Here is a 22,510-nt window from a genome sequence, read left to right on the forward strand (position 1 = left end):
CAAGAAGAAAATGACTTCCTACCCTACAGGTAGCTTTCCAATGGGCATAAACATCTACAAAGCTATAAACTACTCAAGCTTAGTCCTACGCTGAATTCAGTACCAAAGAAACTCCATCAAACATCACCCTCAAAAACAAAACAACAAAAACAAAAACAACCTCATACTGTATATGGCAATACTTTTTAATTCTAAATATGCCCTTAAAAATAAACTCTTAGCCGGGCGGTGGTGGCACATGCCTTTAATCCCAGCACTCGGGAGGCAGAGCCAGGCGGATCTCTGTGAGTTCGAGGCCAGCCTGGGCTACCAAGTGAGTTCCAGGAAAGGCGCAAAGCTACACAGAGAAACCCTATCTCGAAAAACCAAAAAATAAATAAATAAATAAATTAATTAATTAATAAATAAATTAATAAATAAATAAACTCTTTTTTTATGTCTTATGTTTTTTTGGTCTCTTTTCCAAGTTGTTTTACATTATTGAATACTTACAGATACACGGTGTAGTTACATGCACACAAATAAACTGCTTAAGTGATGCATATTCTAATATTGTCTGTGTGAGCAAATAAAACAGATCACTGTCTCTGCCACAAATCCCTGTTAAGCACCGGTGTTGATTATTATGCTGTCTTACCATGGTAGCAGAGATTCAGCAGGAGATGGCAGGCTGTGAGTAATTTAATTCCCAATAAAGTTGGTACAAATTAAAGCTACAAATAACCCATGCGTTATTTTTAAAATGTATGACCAACACTCTTGGACTTCCTTAGAGTCAGGGCCGGGATTCTCTAGTGTGCTGCACTCATCTCTGAGATATTGAAGCTAGGGAACCAAGAACGATTAGACGAGGCGCCCGCGAAGCGGGGAGTACGGCAAGAGACAGGCTTCAGATAAGGTGAGTACGCACGCATACACCTGAAAGGCAGCACCACCTAATGTGGACCCGGTGCATTCATTGCTGTGTAGAGTAGATCAGTGGGAAAGCCCACGCATAGCATGAGAAAGGCCCGGCATTCTCAGTCCTCAAGACCCCCCTACACACACACACACACACACATACACACACACACACACACACACACACACACACACACACACACAAAGGACTGGTAGTTAAAGTGACCCTCACGTGGCCTTCTAGAATGGATAGTTTGCGTCTTATGGCACCTACTTAGCCAAGATTTGTGATGGGAAATTTCTGGAAGGATCAGAACCCTCAGTCTGCCAATACAGAGTGCTGCTAACTGCAGCGTTTTCTATGTAGCTCTCCACACCACAGGTATAAGTTTTCACAACCTATAGACAACTTAAGCCACCAAATCCAGCTCTGATGTTTAACCTCCATCCCAGGAGGCTTCACCCTACATCCAATGCATCTTAGTTTACAACTGAATCCCTTCTTCTCTTGCTGTGAACTCTAGAGACATAAATCCAGGGCATTCATCTATCCATTTTGAGTAAAGATAGCATTTGTTCTCTTCAAGTTAACTCAAGCACACATTCATATCTCAGCTATTCTTTCCTAATCCTTTAATTATCTTTGCTACACTTTGAATGCTCTCCAGGATTTTAATGTTTGAAGCTCTGACGCCCAATCCTCAATACAATACGCTGGTGCTGGCAGGTAGAGGCTATGGCAAATCGTTATGGTTACAGCCCCCGAGGCTTCCTATTCTAGTTTATGTTGTTATGGAACCCCCATCTCCCTCCTTCCCTCCCTCTCTGTCTCCCTCCCCACTCCTCACTTGCAATTTCATCCCTTCTAATCATTCATGAGGCAGTGAACTTCCTTCCTGGGAATTCACAAATTTAATCAACTACATGTCTCTTTATTTCCAGATTTTCATAGTATTGACCCAATGCTAGACAAACGGCAGCTGTCCAAATGTGTCCAAATACTATATTGACATCTGAAATCCAAAACCAAATTCTATTATTACCACTATGTCTCCATCCTCAAATGTGTTTACATTCTTGTGTTCTCTGTCCCCCCACCACTACACACCCAAGGTAGAAGTGTCAATCTTTGTTTAATTTCATCATCTCCCTTAGCAGTTATAACTAACTGCTTTCCAAGTGTTAGCGGGGTTTAACTCAGACACATCCTGTTCAGCTTCCCTCTGAGCTGGAGCACCACAGTAGCTTTAATCTCTTTCCTTCAGCCCACCACAACCCTCCTCTTTCTCTACATACATCTCTTATCATGCCAGTTTCTACCTTTAAGATAAAAATGCCATTGTATCCATTGCTCCATGTGTTTTTAAGACCCTGACATCACCTCCTTTCAACTGTGTGTCCTACTGTTTTTTCCCAACCAGATCTTTCACCAGGCATTGTCAATGGGACACTGTTGGTTAGTGGGCGTGGCGGCCTGAAACATGCTACAAGGTGCCATGAGAGACTGCCTGTGTCTACTGGGAAAGGGAGGTGAGGACAGCATCTATGTGACATTGGTTTTGCTGCCATCTTGCCACACTGATTTAATATCTACATCTCCTTGACTCTGCAAGTGCTTTGGTAGTTCATGACTCTATTTTCCATGAACTCGTTTTCTATTTTCAAGACTTGTTTTTCCTTCTTCATGGTCTGTTAACTTTTAAAAAGTTCAGACATTGCTATTTTGATAGGTGACAGACATCCTCCACCCCACAAAGCAGACCTAAGCTCTGTGCATGTATCAAATATGTATGAAAGATCAAAGGCTTCAAAGCAAAACGGTAGGATTTCAAGTGTCATAGACTATAACTCATTAATAATTATGCAGTGGGGAAGGACTGTGTAGCAAAGATTGAAAAATCTTGAAATTATAGTAGAAAACATAAGCTTAAATATCATGGAGTATTGTTTTTGTTCAGAAATTTTCTCTTCTTTTCTTTATAACTTACCGCATCCAGGAATGAACACAAGGTCCTGCATATACTAGGCAAGTCCTTAGCCCTGTAATTGATATTAATTAAGACATCTTCTGTACAGCAAAGGTGAATGGGCAAGTAAACAAATGAACAAAAACCTTCCACATATTATACGCAAATGTAGAAAAGAAAGGGAGAATTATTAGCAACTTACATTAAGAAACCGTGACTACTCTAAACTATGAAGAGCTTTTATAATCAGTCACCCACTACTCAAAGTGAACTGTACCTCAGTGTTCTTCGTTGGTTATATTTCCTTATTTAATGCTTTAAAATCTGACTCTATTTTGACCAGATGGAAAAATAATTTAGCTCCCACTTTTAAAAAGAAATGGACAAAGAAAATGAAAAGAGATAGTTCTCTTTAAAAACATAATTGTTCCTTAAGCATAACAAAAACTGTCACTCACAATAAAAGAGTTCCACTTAAGATATTACAAGATACCTTTTTAACCTGTTAAATCTAAAGAACATTCAAAGTATACCACAGAAGTTGTGTGTTGGGGGGGGAGGTCATATGTGTCTGGTGATTTATAAAATTATACAATGCTTATAGAAGGCAAATTAGCAATATCACTCAAAATTACAGTGCATATATTTAGGACTCAGCAATTCCCCTCCTGGAAAGTTATTGTACTGATACATTTTCAAATGTAGAAAATGTCCGAAGTGCAGGAGTATTCACGGTGATACTATTTGTAAAAGTGGAATATTGGAGTCACCTTAACCGATATATAATATCTAATATTTTATATAGATATATAATGCATAATAAAACAATATTGAAGCAGCTTTAGAAGCACATTTCCCCCCATTAAAAACAGAACACTTCCTAGTTACATGTGAAGAAATGTAGAATGACTAGTTAGGCAAGGGAACATGTTTGAGGGGTAGGAAGATGGTGCTTGGAATTAGTGGTACAGAGCTGCAGTCCCAACCACTCAGAAGGCCTTGGCAAAAGGATGCCAAGTTCAAGACACCCCAAGTTTACAAAGTGAGTTCCACATCAGCCTGGGCAGGTTGGTGAGATCTCACTTGAAGATAAAATGAAAAGGCTGCAGACACCACTGAGGAGAGCATTTGTTTAGACTACACAAGGCCCTGGGTTCAGTCCCCAGTACTGCCCAAAGACACACGCATATGCACACGTGTGCACACGCACACACACACACACACACACACACACATGCACGCACGCACGCACGCATGCACGCGCATGCACACGCACCCGAATGAGTTAAGTAAAATAAAAAAGAACAGAGTACTTAACACGCATTAGTTTTAACATGCTTAAAGTATACAAAACTGCTATAAGTTGTCACCTGTCTGGAGACCTAGATAGATGGAAGATTGATAGACGAAGGAGATTTTTTCAGTGAACAATTAATTTCTAACTTCTAATCGTTCCTTTTTTTTTCAGTACTAATGGCCAATGCAGTAAACCATTTTTAAACTCTATCACCGAGTTACTCCCCAAACCCTTACATTCTTTAAAATGTCACGCAAACAAATCACTACTGAAAAACTTAAAATCCATTTACTTCCATGTTCCCAGGGGTTATAACACACTGAATATAATGCTCAAGGTTTAGGGTCATTCATATGTTTTGAATTGTAGTGAGACACCTAGTTCTATTGAGAATTCCAAATGCCAAGTCCATATATACGGAGTCGGTAGGCGCTAGAGTTTGAAACTTCCCGTTTCAGTCATTGTAAAAGGAAACAACATAATTCACCATATGCTGATTAGCTTGGGGGCATGTCGGTTTTCTGTCATTAATGTTTCTTCTCCTTTCCTAGGTACTCTGAAACATCTTTCATCCTGAATTCTCTTGAATAGGCTCAGTCACACCACCCTTTGCCACAAAAAAACCTGCGTCACTTCCTGACAAGGGGTTTGTATAGATCCTCATTCTCCTGCCTCAGCACCACCCAGCTGCCCCTGCAGCCTCCACTGTTTCCTTAAAAAGCATCTTCTGACCTAGAAAAGTTCAGCTTCCTCCTGTCTCAGCGAAATCCTAGAGCTGCTTTGGCAGATCCTCTTGAATGGTTGCCTTCCTCTCCTCCTTAGACAAGGAAGCTGCTAAAAGCTGCCAGGGAAGGCATCTGGTTTTCTAGATCTCTCCAGGGCCCAACCTGCTTGGTCCAGGGAATCTATGTGTATGTTTTCATGGAATCTCTGTTGAATAAACAAATGCATACTCCGGGCATGGTGGGGGGCGATGAGTTGAAGCCACAGGAGAGGATAAAAGAGATGAGACAATCTCCACCTCAACCAGGGAGGGTGAGATAAATACACATAATTACAATGTGGCCATTGCCTAAGGGATTGTAAATTAAGTTGGATAGGAGTCACAGCAAGGTGGCTGCTGGAAGAATTTTTTTTCCTTTGAGATAAGATCTCAGGTAGGAGGCTGGTCTCCACTTGCCATGTGGCTGAGGATGACCTTATACTTCTGATCCTCCAGCTTCCGCCTTCTAAGGCCTGGGATTTCAAGCGTGTATCATCATGCCTGCTTAAACTCAGTGCTGGGTGTTGAACCCAGGGCTCTTGCATACTAGTCCAACACTCTACCAACTGAGCTACATCCTCAGCCCTAAGAGAATTTTAATATATATGTATATCTGGAAGAAAAGCAGTAATATTTCAAAATTGGTCTTGAAGACTGGTGTGACTCTCTCAAGGAGGATGAAGGAGAATTAATTCAGAATATCATAAGCCTATAGGGGCCAGACTAGGGATATGTGAAAATAAATGGACTGAATGGGGGGGGGCATTGATAAAAAGAGGTCTAGAGGTTTTTAAATCAGACTATGTCTGATTTGAGAGATTTTATCTTGCCCAGGACAGAACGTTCAGTGCCCAGTGCATCTGTCTGGCGTTTCCATAGGGAACACAACCCTGTGACTGTCAATGCTCTAATTCTTCCCATAACAGTATGGAGCTAAAACCGGCTGCAAACCCTCAAAACGTGGCCAGGACTTCCTACTCTGCTGGAGAAGGATTGATGAATGAGCAGAGTGTGTTGAGCTTAGATTGTCCTCAGGCAGGGGGAATGTGGATTGTTCTCGTATCTACTTAAAGAGTCTCTTTGAGCAGCTAAAGCAGCCTTAGTAACAAATACTCCAAGACAGAACTCAGTAAGTGGCACTACTCTCCTTTCAGTGGGTAGGGGTGGCTACGGCAATTCAACGCCACGATCTCCTTAAACCAAAACTCAAAGGAACATTGCGAATAAGGCTGAAAACCTCGCTCCAGATGCTCGAGTAAAGCTCATCTGTCTAAATTTATCAATGTAAAGTCACTGCAGTACAAACAAAAAAGAAAACTTTCTCCCTCATGATCTAGTTGGGGACATATTTGGTGTAAAGGAAACGGCTGAAGATATTCATGCACCAAATACTGATCAAGCCCCTCCTATGAACCAGACACTAATCCCGAGTCCCCTTCTGTGGTCAGGGACTTTATCTGTACCCCTAGCCAGCCAACTCCTGGAAATCAATGTTGTTACTCACAGAACGCATGATCTCAGGAGATAAAAATGTGGGTGACTCAGAGCAGTCCCTTCCAGTGCAAGAGACTACGAACAGATAAGCAGCCTTGTCTAGAGGTATCACGGACCACTGAAATTCAGCACACCGTGAAGGGAGAGACAGAACACATGGTATCTATACTGGTCTCTCTCGACGTTCAAGAGTTTAACAACAGCCACAAAATTTAAACAACTCTAGGACTCAGCTCACAAGGAATAAGAAACACCAACAAGTACTTTTACTTCTATCTAGAATCCTTTTAAAACCTGCGCGCACGTGCGCACGTGTGTGTGTGTGTGTGTGTGTGTGTGTGTGTGCTCATGTGTGTGCTCGCACGTGTGTGTGTGTGTGCGCGCGCGCGCGTGCATGCATGTGAGTGTGCGTGTGCGTGTGCGTGTGCGTGTGCGTGTGCGTGTGTGTGTGTGTGTGGTGCTGTGGAACTATTCAGGAGGTAGTATCCCTCATATATCCCAGTCCTGTTGGTCTTTATTAAGTTCAATTCTTATATTAGGTAATGTTTATACCTATCTCTGCTGAAATATATTCAGTCAGTACTGTAGATAACATAACTGACCAATTAGACAGAAAACAACATTCAAAAGCTTGAACCCATTCAATTTCGTTTCACTAAAATGCACATACCCATTTCTGAAGCATGTTGAGTATTTTTGTACATAATCTGGAAGAGCACAAATAAAATAACCCCAGAAAAGGGATTTCTGTACAAAGTTGGTTGGTAGTTTTTAAAAAGAAATTTGTAAGTTCTTCCAGAATTTTAAACACTAAAAATATATAACCACAGGGATCAGCCTTATTTGTCTGTCCTTCATGGTTTTATAAAGTATGCATTTACTTTGTTTTGACACACAGCTTACATTTGTTTTTCAGATGTGCTCAAACATAAGGAACAAGAGGAAAGAGAAACAATGAATACATTATAGGCAAGGCTCTCAGACACGGACAAATAAAGAAAGCAGCAATCTTCTTGGAGCTAAAAAGAAAAGGGGGTTTGCTGTGAGGAGAAAGAAAAGCATCCCTGAACGAGAAACATTTTCCCAGCTGTGAGCTCAGGAGGTGTGGGGTTGGGGAGGAGGAACAGAGGGTACCGGGTATCGGGGAGAGAACATGGTTTACAGACCTTACCATCAGAACCTCGATTCATAAAACAAAGCAATCCACGTAGGGGACCTGCTTAACTTCACCTGTTGGAGGTAAGTTCAGTCTCTTTCCCCTTCTTGGAATGAATGGGGAAGGCTCTCTGCGGAGCTCTGCCTCCCACCAAAGGAATGTGTGCTATCTGGAGTTGTTTGGAAACCCACAGTCTTAAAAGGAGCTGTATCAACAGGTTTTTCCTCGGGCAGAACACTGAGCCAATTGTAAATGTTGAATGAAAATCCTGAGCAAGTTAAATACTACCTTAGGAATTCAAAACCTGCTCCAGGTAGGGGTTTCCTTTTCTTTGTTTTGAAACAGAACCTCAGCTTACATCTTTATCACTTCTGTCTATTTGAGCACATGAGCCTCAACCAGACACAGGGGGCTGTTTCCTGGCAACATAAGGAGAGCACATTTTGAGGAACACGTGAAAGCTAGCTTGGAAGTTTTAGTTTGGACGAAACTGAGACTTTCCCCACATGGAGCTGTTGATGTGTCAAGAAAAGGAAGCACAGTAAAGCAAGCCCCTCTGAGGAACACACCCAGCCTCCCCCCTTTTGTGTCCATGTCTGTATTTGCCATTCTATGGCCACTTCCCTTCAACACAAATATTTGTCTTTCTCTCTCGAATTTTAGCTGTCCAGTTTCCATTCTGCTTTACAACAGGCTGTTTCTAGAGCACAGGTAAAGAGGCAAAGCAGCGTTACCCCTCAGCCCTTAACGTGTGGAGCAATCACCATTGCCTATGATCGGGGGGGGGGGGGGGGGGGGTCAGCATCTCCTGTTCCCCCTTTCTCTGCACCTCACTGTCTGAAATAGGGTCTCCCCTTGAAATTGAAGTTCACCATTTCAGATAGACAGGCTGGACAACCAGCTCCAGGGCTCCTTCCAGGATCTGCTGGTCTCTTCCTCCCAGCACCAGGTTTACGGGCGTGTTACAGTATGCAGGCTTTGTATATGGATGCTGGGGATTTGAATTTGTGTCCTCGTCCTGAATAGCAAAGCATTTTATGCACTGAGCCTCCTTCCCAACCCATCCCCCGCCCCCTTTTAAAAAGTATTAACCATTATTGGTTTAAAAAAAAAAAAAAAAAGCAAAACTAATGTTCGGATTAGGCTTCCAGTATTTGTGAAACCATATCATGACACCTTTGATATTCTGTGATACCAAAGGACTTCTATTTATTTTGAAAGCTTCTTTCTGCTCAGAAAATAGGAAATAATCAGCATAGCGAAGATACAGGATGGAGAAAATCTTTGCCAACTTCTGTTATTTATTGAGATAGGATTTCACTAACACACATACACACACAGGCCTCAAATTTACAATCCTCCTGCCTCAGCCTGCCAGAGTTGTGAGTTACCACATCTGGCTTAGATGACTGATCTCTGAGGTTCTGTGACTTCCTTATAATTGACTATGAAGTCTCTCAAGCTTCACACAACATAAACTTAATTGAAAATAATTTTATTCTGATTCCAACACCTAGCAATGAATGGTGTTATGAGGAACATGTTCTTCCTCCACAACTAAGCAAGCAAGAATATAGTGAAGAATAAACCAACATTCCCCACATAAATACACAATAAAAAAGACCATTCTTAATTTTTATGATAGAAGACATTTAAGTGTCTACAATAAAAATTAACTGCTGAGCAAATAAGTTGCTAATTATCATTACTGATTATTTTAATTACTCTGTTTTCCAGATGATTTGCATTTTCAAATTGAAAACGGATAATCAATGCCTAGATACTTAATTTATTAATGTGGCAGTTCCTAGAGCTCAAAGAAGCATAACTCCATGTCTAAGGAATTTATCTATTTGAGGAAGAAAGAAAAATCACAAAAAAATGCCCAAGAATTTTAGAGGAAGTAAAAGAATGAATCAACACCGAAGAGTCGGAAAATGGTGCTCAGCCACCGTGAGGGCGTCTAGCTGTGTTCTGCTGCCTCCCTGGACTTCTGAGTCTCAGCCTCCTCATAAAGGTCTTAAAAATCAACGACCAAGTCAAACAAGCAAATAAATCCAAACAAAACAAAAGCCCTTAGGGAAAGTCCCCCAAATCAGCTTGCTGCCTGGCCCTTGCGTCTGGACGTGCGCTAGAGGCTGTGGTCTTCTGAGAAAGACAGACCGCAACTCTTCAGACTGCATTGGGAACGCAGCGAGGATTCTCACCGTCTGTTGTCCTGTAAACGCTACCCTTGGGCCACTAAACCTCAAGGCGGTCTCTTTATAAAACGGGAATTGTGAGTTTTAAGATTTTATACAGCATGTCTATGCACTGTCTCCCTCCATCTCCTTTCCATTCTGTCTTTATAATTTGGGGCAACAGTAAATTTGTATCTTCTTTTGTAGTCTGATGCCCAAGTAATACAACTAACCAATGTGGAGCCAGATGAAACTCCAGGTATCCAGGAAAGTACTAAGTGTGTGTAATCGGAGGCTAGCAGCAGTGGTCATCTCTGAGGAGGCTCACACAAGGCCCTTCAGTGAGGTTTATTGGAAGGTAAAGGGCCCCTAGGTCTTGCTCAGACCTTCAGGAGGGATGGAGAGCAGTGGCCAGGAACAGTACAATATGTGGAGATCTAAACATGATGGGTCCTCGAAGGGAAGGAGGGGCTTCCCTTTAAAGCACGGGGAGGGCGAAGGACACATTCAGAGAGCAATCCCTCCTGAGGAGTCTGGGACCAAGTCCTGGACAAAGGAAAGGGCAGACTTTTTAGAACCGTTTAGATGTGGCGGGAGGTTTGGCATGGTGCGGTTTAGTCCAGCGGAGAGTGTGTGGCAAGGGGCACGGAGGGGCCAGGTACCATAGATGGAGAGTTGTCAAGGCACAGTGCAGAGTGCTTCTGAACTGTTGCAGAGAGAGCTAGAGAGGGGTGTGGCCTGATTCAGGCTCTGGGATCTGACTTCAAGATGCAGGCCCAGGGTCCAACATGCAGGCAGATGGGGACCAAACTCAGGTTCATCTGACTGTCAAACCAGTTTCCTCACCCCTACAGTGGGAAAACACACAGGACATGGTGCTGTTCTCCTATGATTTCAGTCCTCCAGAAGCAGAGACAGGTAGATCTCTGGGAGTTGGGGGATAGCCTGGTCTACACAGGGAGTTCTAGGCTGGCCAAGGCTGCATAGCTTGTCCCAGTCTCAAAAACATGAAGCAAAAATAATAAACGTCAGAGACCAAAACTCAAAACAACAGCAATAGCAAAAGCAAAGCACTTATGCACACTGCTCAGAGCTAAACTGCTCTTTTATCTGATGAAGGGAAGGCAAATCTCCTCGAGGGCCAAGGCTGCTGACTTTTCTTTTTATGCGTGTGTGCTGGGAGCAATATTTCCAAAGAGGTAAGCATGAGATTAATGTTGATTGTAAAAATATGTGCACATGTAACAATTCCTGAAAGTTTATGTAAGCATCAAAGTCATTGTCATTGTTGTTTTCAATTCAAACATCTGTAGAAAGAAAGAAAATTTACTCACTTAGCAGGCCAGTGGTGGCACACACCTTTAATCCCAGCACTTGAGAGGCAGAGGCAGGCAGATCTCTGAGTTCGACGCCAGCCTGGTCTATAGAGTGAGTTCCAGGACAGTCAGGGATACACAGAGAAACCCTGTCTAGAAAAAACAAACAAACAAACCAACAAAAAAACCCACCACCACCACCAACAAAATAATGCAGTTAAAAAGTGAAGTTGGCTGTAGAGATGGCTCAGAGGTTAAGAACACACTGTTCTTGCAGAGGTCCTGAGTTCAATGCCCAGCAACCACATGGTGGCTCACAACCATCTGTAATGAGATTTGGCTCCCTCTTCTGGCTCGCAGGGATACATGCAAACAGAACACTGTATACATAATAAATAAATAAATCTTTGGGCCGGGCGGTGGTGGTGCACACCTTTAATCCCAGCACTCGGGAGGCAGAGCCAGGCGGATCTCTGTGAGTTCGAGGCCAGCCTGGACTACCAAGTGAGTTCCAGGAAAGGCCCAAAGCTACACAGAGAAACCCTGTCTCGAACCCCCCCCCCCAAAAAAAAAGGTGAAGTCAGTAAAGTATGCTGTTAAAATACCAAATGATGAATGATTTTTTCTTTGAGACAGGGTTTCTCTGTGTAGTCCTGGCTGTCCTGGAACTCACTTTGTAGACCAGGCTGGCCTCGAAATCCCTAGCACTGTGATCAAAGGCATGTGCTACCACCGCCTGGCGATGAGTGACATTTTTAAAGTTAGATGTTGAATGCATTAGTTTTATGGCAACTTAGCTAATAGCCTGTTATTCTATAAACAACAAAGGGAAAGATGACTCAAACTATGGAATTTTCAGTCTGACAACTGACTCAAAATATGGGATCACTGAAAACAGAAACACAAGATATGCTTACACAGAATGAAGCCTACAGTTAGCATTGACTGTTAGTAAAAGTACACTCTGCTGACCTATTTATTGTATCATCAAATCCTGAAACAAAACAAAACAAAAAACCCTGGAACCCTTTCTCACTGAGCTGACTCTCACTTCATTTAGTTTTTCATGCCAAAGAGAAACCCTGAACAAGATTTAAAACGTCATACCTGATACTTAAAGAAAACCACTGGGATTCCACTTTATTTACGTTTAAATTAATGCATGGTTTGCTTCGCTGCTAAAAAAGACCAGGCCCAGGCCTTTCTTGCTGATGAGTCTTTGCAGTTCAAGTGATTCTGAATTCCAAGACAATGCCACTAGTCTCCTCTACCCTCTACCCTTTATAGTAATTGAGATTCTGCATTTGCCTGATGGAGATCATTCAGAATTTAAAGTTCTATCACAGAATAGACGTCTTCTTGCAGTAACAGAGGCTTTGGTTTTCAGAGAGGAGTGTCCAGATGTTCAAGTTTGTATTTCTGCATCAGAATTATCTGGAATGAATTGTTTGTGCTCTGAACCCATTTGGGGGTAAATCATCTAGTCGCCACTAACTACAAAATTCCCAGTTAGGTTCCCGGGTGAGGTTAGGGGAAGACAAACCACATTAGGATAGCTCTTAATATTTTGTCTTCCTTCCTTTTGTTGTGGTGGTTCTGACAACAGAGGAGTTCAGCTTGACAACGCCCACCTCTCCACTGTAAGTCTCCCCTGTTCGTCACCACCATTCCCACTGAAAGTTCACGCTTGTGCATTTCCTTTACCTTGGGCATCTTTCAAAGTAACGATTTCATCCCTGAAGGATTGTACACGTTGGCGTATTTCTGAAGGCCATCCTTTTCAATCATTTTAACGAACAGTATTCTACTGATTCCTGTATGCGATCCCTTGCCCACATTCTGGTTTATAAATCATACATTTTGCACACAGATGTCCTTCCTGTTCCTATTGTCTCAGTTTCTCCCAACACTAATTCTCATTTTGAGCATGTGTGTCTTTGTATGAACTGATTTTGTGTGAATGTCTTTTGTATGTGATTGGTAACTACTTCTATGTTAAAGTCATTAAGATTTTTCCTCTTGGTCCTCATCCTGTGGTGATGCCAGTACATTAACACACTCCAGGTTTGCTTGCTGCTACTCTAAGAGTATGAAAGTTCTGGGGTGTGTGAGGGGAGGAGCATTCTGTCATTTGCACAGATTCCTAGGACTAAATACACTGCTACCCAAAATCAAAAGAGTAAATTAACCAACTGCTTAACCCATGCCATATGGTTTGCTAAGCAATAATCCATGCAGCAAATGAAAAACAAGCAAAACTTACCCTTTAAAGACGGTTTCAACAGATGCTTTAGGCCCTTTGCCTCTGTTCCAGCTCACTCCAGCTCAGGCATCAGTTACAGATGTCTCTTGGATCTAGGGACTGGACAGACACAAATAGAAGACTAAGGCAACTCCCTCAACCTAAATTTGCACCGATTTAGACCAGCCAGTTGCCAGGGCTTTATGTAAGGTGTTTTTCTTGAGGGATGCTTAGGAACTTTACCCAGCCAGCAAACATCTTAGGGTCTCTTCTTTTTAAACCTTCAAGTTGTTCTTACTATTCTTTTTATGGTGAATAATTCTCTGGGCTTTATATCCGACTTCCATATTTAATGCATTTTAATTCAGTCTAGTAATGATCTCTATATTCATGCATCCATGAGCTCATCTTCCCCTCAGGACTTACACAGGTAGCAGGGACCAAGTTGGCATTCGTTATTACTTTCTGGCAATTACAAGTCTGACTTCATAAATACCTTTATTTCTGCACTTGCATCCAAAAGTTTCAGGGAGAGAGTGTGATTAAATAAATAAAACAAGGATTTCTGGGCTCATCCTTTTACAGTACCCTGCTTGTTGTAAACTAGAAATGCCTACGTTCTGGCTATCCCTCTTTTTTACATGGCCCTTCTCCAACTTTCCCCTTTTAAATGTGAATTATCCTTTTAAAATCTTGCAGGTTTTATATACTTTCCAACAGAGTGAGTTATGTTTTCACTTTGAACATAATCTGTTGCCTGATTCGTGCAGCTGGGTAAAAATAGGGTTTACATTTGAAAACAAAGGATTTGACCAGATATTAGTTTCTTCTTCTTTTTGAAAAGAAAGAAGAGAATTAACCCCCCAACAGACACTGGTGGAAGAGATTGTAAACACCTCTTTCAAGGCCATAGTCCATGGAGAATCTTTGGTAAATGATAATAAATACTGCCTTCTAACTGCAATGACTCAGATATAAGATATAACTCAAAGCAAAGGTAAAAAGATTTAAAGGAACATTTCTCAAAAATAAGACATTCAACTAGCAACAGGTGCACGTGAAAAGTGTTGTTTAGCCTTAATCTTCAGGGAACTGTAAATTAAAACCACAGACACTAAAAACTCAAACCATTTAGAAGGAATATTATCAAAAAGATGAGAGGTAACAAGCGTTGGCAAGATGGGGAAATGAAAACTCTTTTGCACTGAAAAACAAAACAAAACTAAAACATGATTCAGAGCCTGGATATCTATTCAAATGAACAGAAATCAGTTGGCCAAAGCAATGTCTGATCTTGGGATCTTCGGTGCTCCATGCAGGAATATTCCCCGTAGTGTTTTGAATGAGTCATGCTCCCACAGGCCCGGGTATTCACATACTTGGTTCCCAGTTGGTGGCACTATTGGAGGGTTGTCAGGGAACCCTTAGGAGATAGAGTCCTGCTGGAGGAAGCACTTCACTGGGCTGGGCTTTGAGAGTTTATAGTTTCCGGTCACTTCCTGGTTAAGGAATAGTTCCTGCTCACACAGGAACCGTGAGAAGGGTGCCCTCAGGGTGAGACCCAGCCCAGGCTGTGAAAAGAGAAAGCCCAAGGGGTTGCTTGTTAGAAAACAATTGTTTCTCCAAACAAAAGCTGCTGCTAATGTGGTCCAAGGGCCAGGGTCCATCCTGAGCTGGCAGCTAACGTTGGCAGTACCATCAACCTGTCACCGGCTTTGGAAAAATTAGAGTGAGGAAGTCATGAATTTTCCTCCATGGAGTGGAAGCAGTCTACGGAGAGGTGTGGGCAGCAGACGGCAAAGCTGGAGGGGTAGAGACATCTAAGCCCTTGCAACTAAAGTTCCAGACACTAGACAAGGAGTTACAGGACTGGGTATTTACCCTGCTGGATTTAGGTCTTGTCTTGGGTTTAGCATTACTTCACTGTGTCCTCGTTCCTCCACTTTGGACTGGGAATGTATATTCACTGCCATTACACATTGGAAGTTTGTGACTTGGTTTTTAACTTTATAGGGGTTTACAGTTAAGTGACTGCCTTGAATCTCAGAAAAAGTCAGACTTTAGACTTTTGATCTGTATTGAAAACTGTTAAAGGGTACTGGAACTCGAAGTTGAACTAATTGTATTTTACATTGTAATGTATCCACGAGCTTCCTGGGTGGCCGGGTACTGGAATGTGGTGGTTTGAATGAGAAATGCCTTGCATAAGCTCAGGTATTTGAAGACTAGTTTCCCAGTTGGTGGCCCCGCTAGGGGATTGTCACGGAACCTTTGGGAGGTGGACCCTGAATGAAAATGGGGATTTGATAGCTGTAAGGTAGGGCTGAGGAGAAGGACTTTATTGTGGGAATGAGGGAGAACACAGATGCATCTGGAAGAGTCCAGATTGAACTGGGAGAGGAGAGAGAGCTGGGAGAGTGAGAGAAGAGAGCCTGGAGGGCAAAGGAACCAAGAGCAAGCCAAGAGGGGAGAGAGAGTCAAGAGAGTGCAGTGTGGCTGACCGAGCCGCTGGGAAAGGGAAGCAGAGCTCTTGGGCTGGAAAAGTTTAGGGTAGGGGGTGGGGTGAGAAGTGCTGAGAGGAGCCACAGGTACTGAGTGAGCCTAGAGGCCAAGCATGCACTCTTAGTATGCTGCACCGCAGTTAGCCAGATGTCCTGAGTTTCTTAGGGACCCGAGAGGGCCTGAGTAGAAGAGGCACTTCACTGAGTGTGGGCTGTGAGAGTTTATAGTCTCACCCTACTTCCTGTTGGTTCTTTCCGCTTGTATTTGTGCTTGGAGGAGCGATTGCTCCAGCTAACCTGTTGCCATGCCACCCCCACCATTTTGGACTCTTCCCACTGGAATCACCAGAAGCCAAAACAAGCGCTCTCCCTAAGTTGGTATTTCATCACAGCCACAGAAAAATGACTTGGTACACCATAAAAGCCAAAGCCTGGGTGGAGTCAAGCTAAGCATTCACCTGAGATGAATGAGTAAGGAAAATGTCACAACAGTGGAACACTATCCACCTTAAAAATGGGAATCCTGTCATCTGTGACGACGTGGGTGAACCTGGAGCTGAGTAGAGTACGCGGAGCATAGAAGAACGGACGCTACAGGATCCCACTTACACACGGAGTCCAAGAGACCCACAGTCAAGCTAGAATGACAGTTATCAGAAACCGCCGGGGAAGGGGTTATTGGGAAAAGTAAAGATGTTCATTAAATCGTACAAATTGTGACTGGGAATGGTGGCATGGGCCTTAAGTCGCAGCTCTAGGGAGGCAGGGGCAGGTGGATCTCTGTGAGGTCAAGGCCAGCCTGGTCTACAGGGAGAGTTCCAGGACAGCAGGACAACCTAGAAAGGCTGTCTCAAAAAACAGAAACAAGGGCTGGAGAGATGGCTCAGCGGTTAAGAGCACTGGCTGGTTTTCCAGAGGTCCTGAGTTCAATTCCCAGCAACCACATGGTGGCTCACAACCATCTGCAATGAGATCTGGTACCCTCTTCTGGCGTGCAGATGTACAGACAGAACATTGTATACATAATAAATAAATCTTTAAAAAAAAAAAAAACAGAAACAATGACAAACAGTGACCTCCTGGAGTGACTATAACTATATAAATAATAATATGATAATATAACTATAATAAATAATAATTAATATGTTGCATACTTCATGCAAACTGTCAATAGTTTGGAGAAATACACTTTAGTGATCTCCTGGAGTGACTATAACGATCAATAATAATATAATATAATAATAACTATAACTATAATAAATAATAAATATGTTGCATACTTCAGAGGTGCAAACAGATACAGTTAACATATTTCCAGCACAAAATCCAAATATTGAAACAATGAGTTAATTAGCTTGATTTAATCATTTCATAATATGCACATTTGTCAAAACATCATGTTATACCCATATATGATATAATTATTGCTAATATTCTGATCCCATCCCTTGGGACCGACCTGTGTTCTGAGGTAGAAGGCTCTTAAGGAAAAACTCCACCCCTTTCTCTCTCCCACCTTTTTCTCTCAGGAGGTGTGCACCCCCTCTCTTTCCTTCCCCCCTTTCTCTTTCTCCCTCTGTCTGTCTCTCTGTCTCTTTATCTCTCTATTATAATAAACTCTCCACGTGGATGCATTGGATGCATCATCTGGGTTGTGTATCACTGGCGGCTGCGGCCACCACCATGCCCCACATGGCATGCATCTGCCCAGCATGTTTCCCTGCACGAGTGTGATTCCACCCTCGGGCTCCACCCTCGGGCTCCACCCTCGGATGGGTAGTAAATCATAACAAGTATTATTTGTGAATTTAAAATATTATAGAAAAATTTTAAACACCACAGCCTACTAATTGCTACTAAAATATCTCTGCTCCACCGGTATAAAGTCTTCCTTCACTTAAATAATCATCAAACACTTAATTTGTAGTCATTTTTTTCTGTGTCCCATTTCCTCATTAGGATTCTGTTTCATTTTCTTCTGCTTAAAGAACCTAGCTTTGTCCTTTTAAAGACAGTCAATAAATGTTTCCTAAATTAAAAGAAATTGCTTCATCTTGCTCAGGGTCCCTTTGTCTGGTAAACAGAAAAAGAAAGCCTTACTTCAGTTCTTCAATCTCACAGCACGCTGTTAGAACAGACGGTGTTGACTGAGTATTGAAAACCTCAAAATGCAGCGGAACGTGGCAGTGCGCACCTGCACCTGTAAACCAGCACTTGGGGGGTGGAGGCAGGAAGATCAGGAATGCAAGGCCAGCCTGAGCTACATAAGACCCTGTCTCAGAAAAACGAAAAAAGCCAACCAAAGGAAAAAGGGAAAAACACTCAACGTGAGCAGAGCTTAGCACTGAGTGGGGAGCCCACACAAGGGGGAGACTATTTGTGTGATTTTTATTTTATTTTTATTTTTTTTTAAGATTTATTTATTTATTATCTATACATAGTGTTCTGCTTGCTTGCATGTACCTGAACACCAGAAGAGGGCACTAGACCTCATTACGGATGGTTGTGAGCCACCATGTGGTTGCTGGGAATTGAACTCATGACCTCTGGAAGAAAAGCCAGTGCTCTTAACCTCTGAGCCACCTCTCCAGCCCTATTCGTGTGATTTTTAAATTCCTTCTTTCTAGTGTAAGGAATTTTGGAGAGTAATTAAAGTGTGTTAAGTCCAACACAGTTCAACTTACCTTTCTCTTCATTCATGTCTATGTAATTCCTCAATACAAAAGGCCAGTGGGCCCTGGACTGCATTAGTGGGTCCTGGACTGTATCAGTGGATCCCTGGACTACATCAGTGGATCCTGGACTGTATCAGTGGATCCTGGACTGTATCAGTGGATCCTGGACTGTATAGGTGGATCCTGGACTGCATTAGTGGATCCTGGACTATATCAGTGGATCCTGGACTGCATTAGTGGATTCTGGACTGTATCGGTGGGTCCTGGGCTGCATCAGTGGATCTTGGACTCCATGTCTCCAGGCTACCTCACATTCAAGAGTGGAAGTCAGGCTAGGCTGCCTCCATATTTTTCACCTCTACAATTGGACTGGGGCAAGGAAGGGAGAACAACATAGATGTGCTTGCAATTGTACTGTGTTCTCTGTATCTCATTCTCCATGTGCTGACCAATGCAGGGTGGCTGTCAAACATCATGAGCAGGGAAAACACCTGTCTGTCTGGTGGGAGGTTGGTGTATAATATAGTTTGGTAAAGAAAAGAGGCAATATATTAGTTTTACATTATAGATCAAAAGACTTTGTTATATGTGGATCTAGTTATGAAGATCCCAGAGTCAGTCCATCTGTTTACCCTGATTTGTTCTATCGAAAGCCTTAGCACCTTAGGTTTAAAGGAAGAAAGACTTAAGTTAGGAGCTGAGGCTGCAGTTTGATAAGCGTCTCCTGGCTTCCTCAAAGCCCAGTCTTGGGGCCTGAGTTCCATCCCCAGCATCACAAAACCAAACCAAACCTGAAAACAAGCAAGGAAAAACCCTTTCACTTACGACGCAATTTGCATATGTTAAAATTATATATGTCTCATGCAACGACCATAGTACTCTACCTAGTGAACGAGTATGTAGTAGAACATAATTGGATCTGATATTTTGTTTCTTCATTTTTTTTTTTTTTTTTTTGAGGTGGCAAACATTTAGTCAGCATTTGCGCTACTCCGGTTTGTGGGGAAGTAGTCGCCTGCTTTTTCTCCTCGGGTTGGCTAACATTCTCAAATCGCTTGCTCGGCCCCTTGTCCAGCAGTGACAAAGCAAAAAGGCCAAGGAGACTCTCGTCGTTAGAAGCTCCGACCGAAGACCGAAATGGAGCAGTGAAAATAACCCCACTTCAACCATCTCTTCTCCAGCTAAATTCCAAAGTCCAAACAAAAAGCTCTCAGAGCTCTGCTCCCCAGTGAACTGTGCGAAGGGGCCCCGGCGCGCCTTGTGGAGGGTGAGACACAGCCTATGTGTGGCCCAGGACCACATTCAGTATGGACAGGTAGTTCTCTGTCCAGACTATGGCGGAATAAGGTGACGGCCCATAAAGACTAAATGTAGATTGCGTTAAGAGGCTAACAAGATGGAAGCAGATGCAGAGAAGCAGATGCTCCACGCCAGGCCCCAAGTGGAGCTCCAGGAGTCCAATCAGCAAGAGAGAGGAGGGATTATATGAGCAAGAGCTATTCAGACCATGATTGGAAAAAGCACAGGGACAAATAGCCATACTAGTGGAAACGCATGAACTATGAACCAATAGCTGAGGAGCCCCCAACTGGACCAGGCCCTCTGGGTAAGTGAGACAGCTGATTAGCTTGAACTGTTTGGGAGGACCCCAGGCAGTAGACCGGGACCGGGACCTGTCCTTAGTGCATGAGCTGGCTTTATGGAGCCTAAGGCCTATGCAGGGACACTTTGCTCAGCCTGGGTGAAGGGAGGAGGGGACTGGACCTGCCTCAACTGAATCTACCAGGCTGAGCAGAATCCCTAGAGGAGTCCTTGCCTTGGAGGAGGTGGGAATGGGGGGTGGATTGGGGGGAGGGTGGAGAGGGGGGCCGGAGGAGGGAGGAATCCATGGCTGATATGTAAAATTAAATTAATTATAAATTTTTTAAAAAAAGAACAACAACAACAACAACAACAACAACAACAAAAAGAGACTAACAAGAAGGCACATTTGCATGCTGCTCTCTTATCCATCACTGTGCTCAGAGTAAAGCAATTTGTTTGAAAGTGAAATTTTTTTTGGGGGGGGTGCGTAAGGACCCTGGGATAAGTCTTGATATTGACATTTTTTTGTTGGTTATGTAGTTCTCATACATCCATATGCTCCAAGGCCTGGTTTCTTTAGACATACAAGAGAACAAAGATGCCTGTTTCACTGCTGCTCAGGCAGGTTCGATGGCAAACTGGGTGACATCCTCCGAGGAATGTCAGAGGATCACAGTGAAACTTCATCTGCTCAGGCCCTCCCGTCTGGAAGGAGAAAGCGTGAGAAACGGACAGGCGGCCCAGGAAGTTAGCGAGACTATCTGCAGACCAAGGACAGCTGGCATCCATCCCGTCTTCTTCTGTTTCAAATTTATCCTCTTTCCTCATGGTCAGAGGTTACCTAAAGACACTCCTTCATTCAACAAAGGTTCAATAAATGCGGCTTCTGGGCCCAGTGACTGGCTGTGCCTTGGAATACACTGGCGAACACATACAGAGATAGTTGAACAGACAGACCGTAAGCTCCAGAGCCAGGCCTAGTGACTCACAGCTGTGGAGGTTGAGGGAGGGTGATTGCTGATTTTCACAAGCTCAAGGTTACATAGTGAGCTCCAGGCTAGCCTGGGCTACAGCAGGAAACTTTATCTCAGAAACACAAAATAAGGCCAGGCCCGGTGGGTACACCCCTGTAAGCCTAGCTTTTAGAAGTGAGGCAGGGGCAGGAGGATTACAGCAAATTCGGGGCTAGCCTGGTCTACACTGTGAGTTCCTGGCTAGCTAAGACTGAGACCTTATCTCAAAAGACTAAAACAAACAAGCCATTAAAAAGATATAAAACAAAACGAAAGAAAGAAAGGAAAACCCTCCAAACAAAATAACCTCACACAAAAGAAATAAGCAACAATTGCTGTGTACAATATTTCTCTCTTTTGTGAAGAAAAAAGCCCCAGTGGGCCGTTTGTCAGGGAAGACCTTATTAAAAGGGAAATTTAAGCCGAGACACCAAAGGGCAGATTTTCTCTTCATACAGATAGCCCCTCTCTGCTGATCCTGTAAGAATCAACCTTCAGCTGTAACTCCCGGTCAGTGGCTGTCACTCCCCAGAGGTACAGATACCGATATGTACCCCAGACAGACGACTTCCTCATCAAGAGGAACCTTAGAACCACGGCTGTTGCAGTGAGTTCTGACACACGACTCCAAACAAGCCAAAAGCCAAGTAGGAGCTGAGGTCACCTGCCTAGGAGGAAGGGATGCCCCTTTCTATGTCTCCCAAGGACTAACCAATGGACCTGGGCCCACTCTGGAACCAGGCAAAGGTTTTCCAGAGTAGGCTGCTGTGAGGAACTCAGGGAGGCCTCCTCAGAACCGCCTAATGGGATTCCTGAAGCAGGAGGCAGACAGGACCCATTACTCATCACTGCAGATCTGCGCCTCTGTACACCACCCTGTTATCAAGAGATCTGTGTTTCTCCTGGCGTCCGGGGAGGCAGGCTGTGCTGGCTCTCTCCCTGAGTCCAGCAGTGGAGCCCTCCCCCACCAGGGTAAGGGTAGCCTGAGTCAGCCACACCTTCACCTTCACCAGCAAGGCCGCTGCTAGGAGCCTCGGTATGGCAGGGCTGTTCCCAAACTGTAGGTCCTTTTGGGGGTGCTCAACATGAGTCGTCTTGTGGATTTGAAATCATTCTTGCTCACACTAGAGCAGAACCGTTCTTACTGTTGGTAAATGCCAAGTTCCAAGAACTCCTTTCGGGTTATAGTAACGTGTGGGAGGGATAGAAGAGGGGAAGGATGAAATATGAGCTAAACCAAGAGAATGTGAAGTTAATGTTTGCATACCTGGGCCAGCACGCAATTAAAAGATTTCAGGGGGTAGGGAGGAGGTTTTTATAGAGACGGCATTAAGTTAGTTTCAATCCGTTTAACAACAACAACAAAAATCACAAGTAATATTCTCTTGGCTAGCTTTCTTACATATTAAAACCTAGAATTAT

General features: G+C 43.3%; 1 protein-coding gene across 6 annotated transcripts in view; it reads right to left on the minus strand.

Annotated features, from left to right (window-relative positions):
• Slc39a10 (solute carrier family 39 member 10) overlaps window positions 1-22,510 on the minus strand; it is a 130,070-nt gene that overhangs the window by 80,815 nt on the left and 26,745 nt on the right. For 4 of the 6 annotated variants that reach the window (XM_006974867.4, XM_076550406.1, XM_015993754.3 and 1 more), the window contains exon 2: window positions 13,337-13,435. Coding sequence is in view for 1 of the 6 variants with exons in the window: in XM_076550405.1 (XP_076406520.1) it covers window positions 7,593-7,611 (19 nt within the window). In the remaining 5 variants the exon portion in view is untranslated. Of the gene's footprint in view, window positions 1-7,587; window positions 7,668-13,336; window positions 13,436-22,510 lie in introns of those variants that run through there. The other 2 variants (XM_076550405.1, XM_076550409.1) reach the window with 2 other exon arrangements.

This window comes from Peromyscus maniculatus, chromosome 13 (genome assembly GCF_049852395.1).
Source record: "Peromyscus maniculatus bairdii isolate BWxNUB_F1_BW_parent chromosome 13, HU_Pman_BW_mat_3.1, whole genome shotgun sequence".
NCBI lineage: Eukaryota > Metazoa > Chordata > Mammalia > Rodentia > Cricetidae > Peromyscus > Peromyscus maniculatus.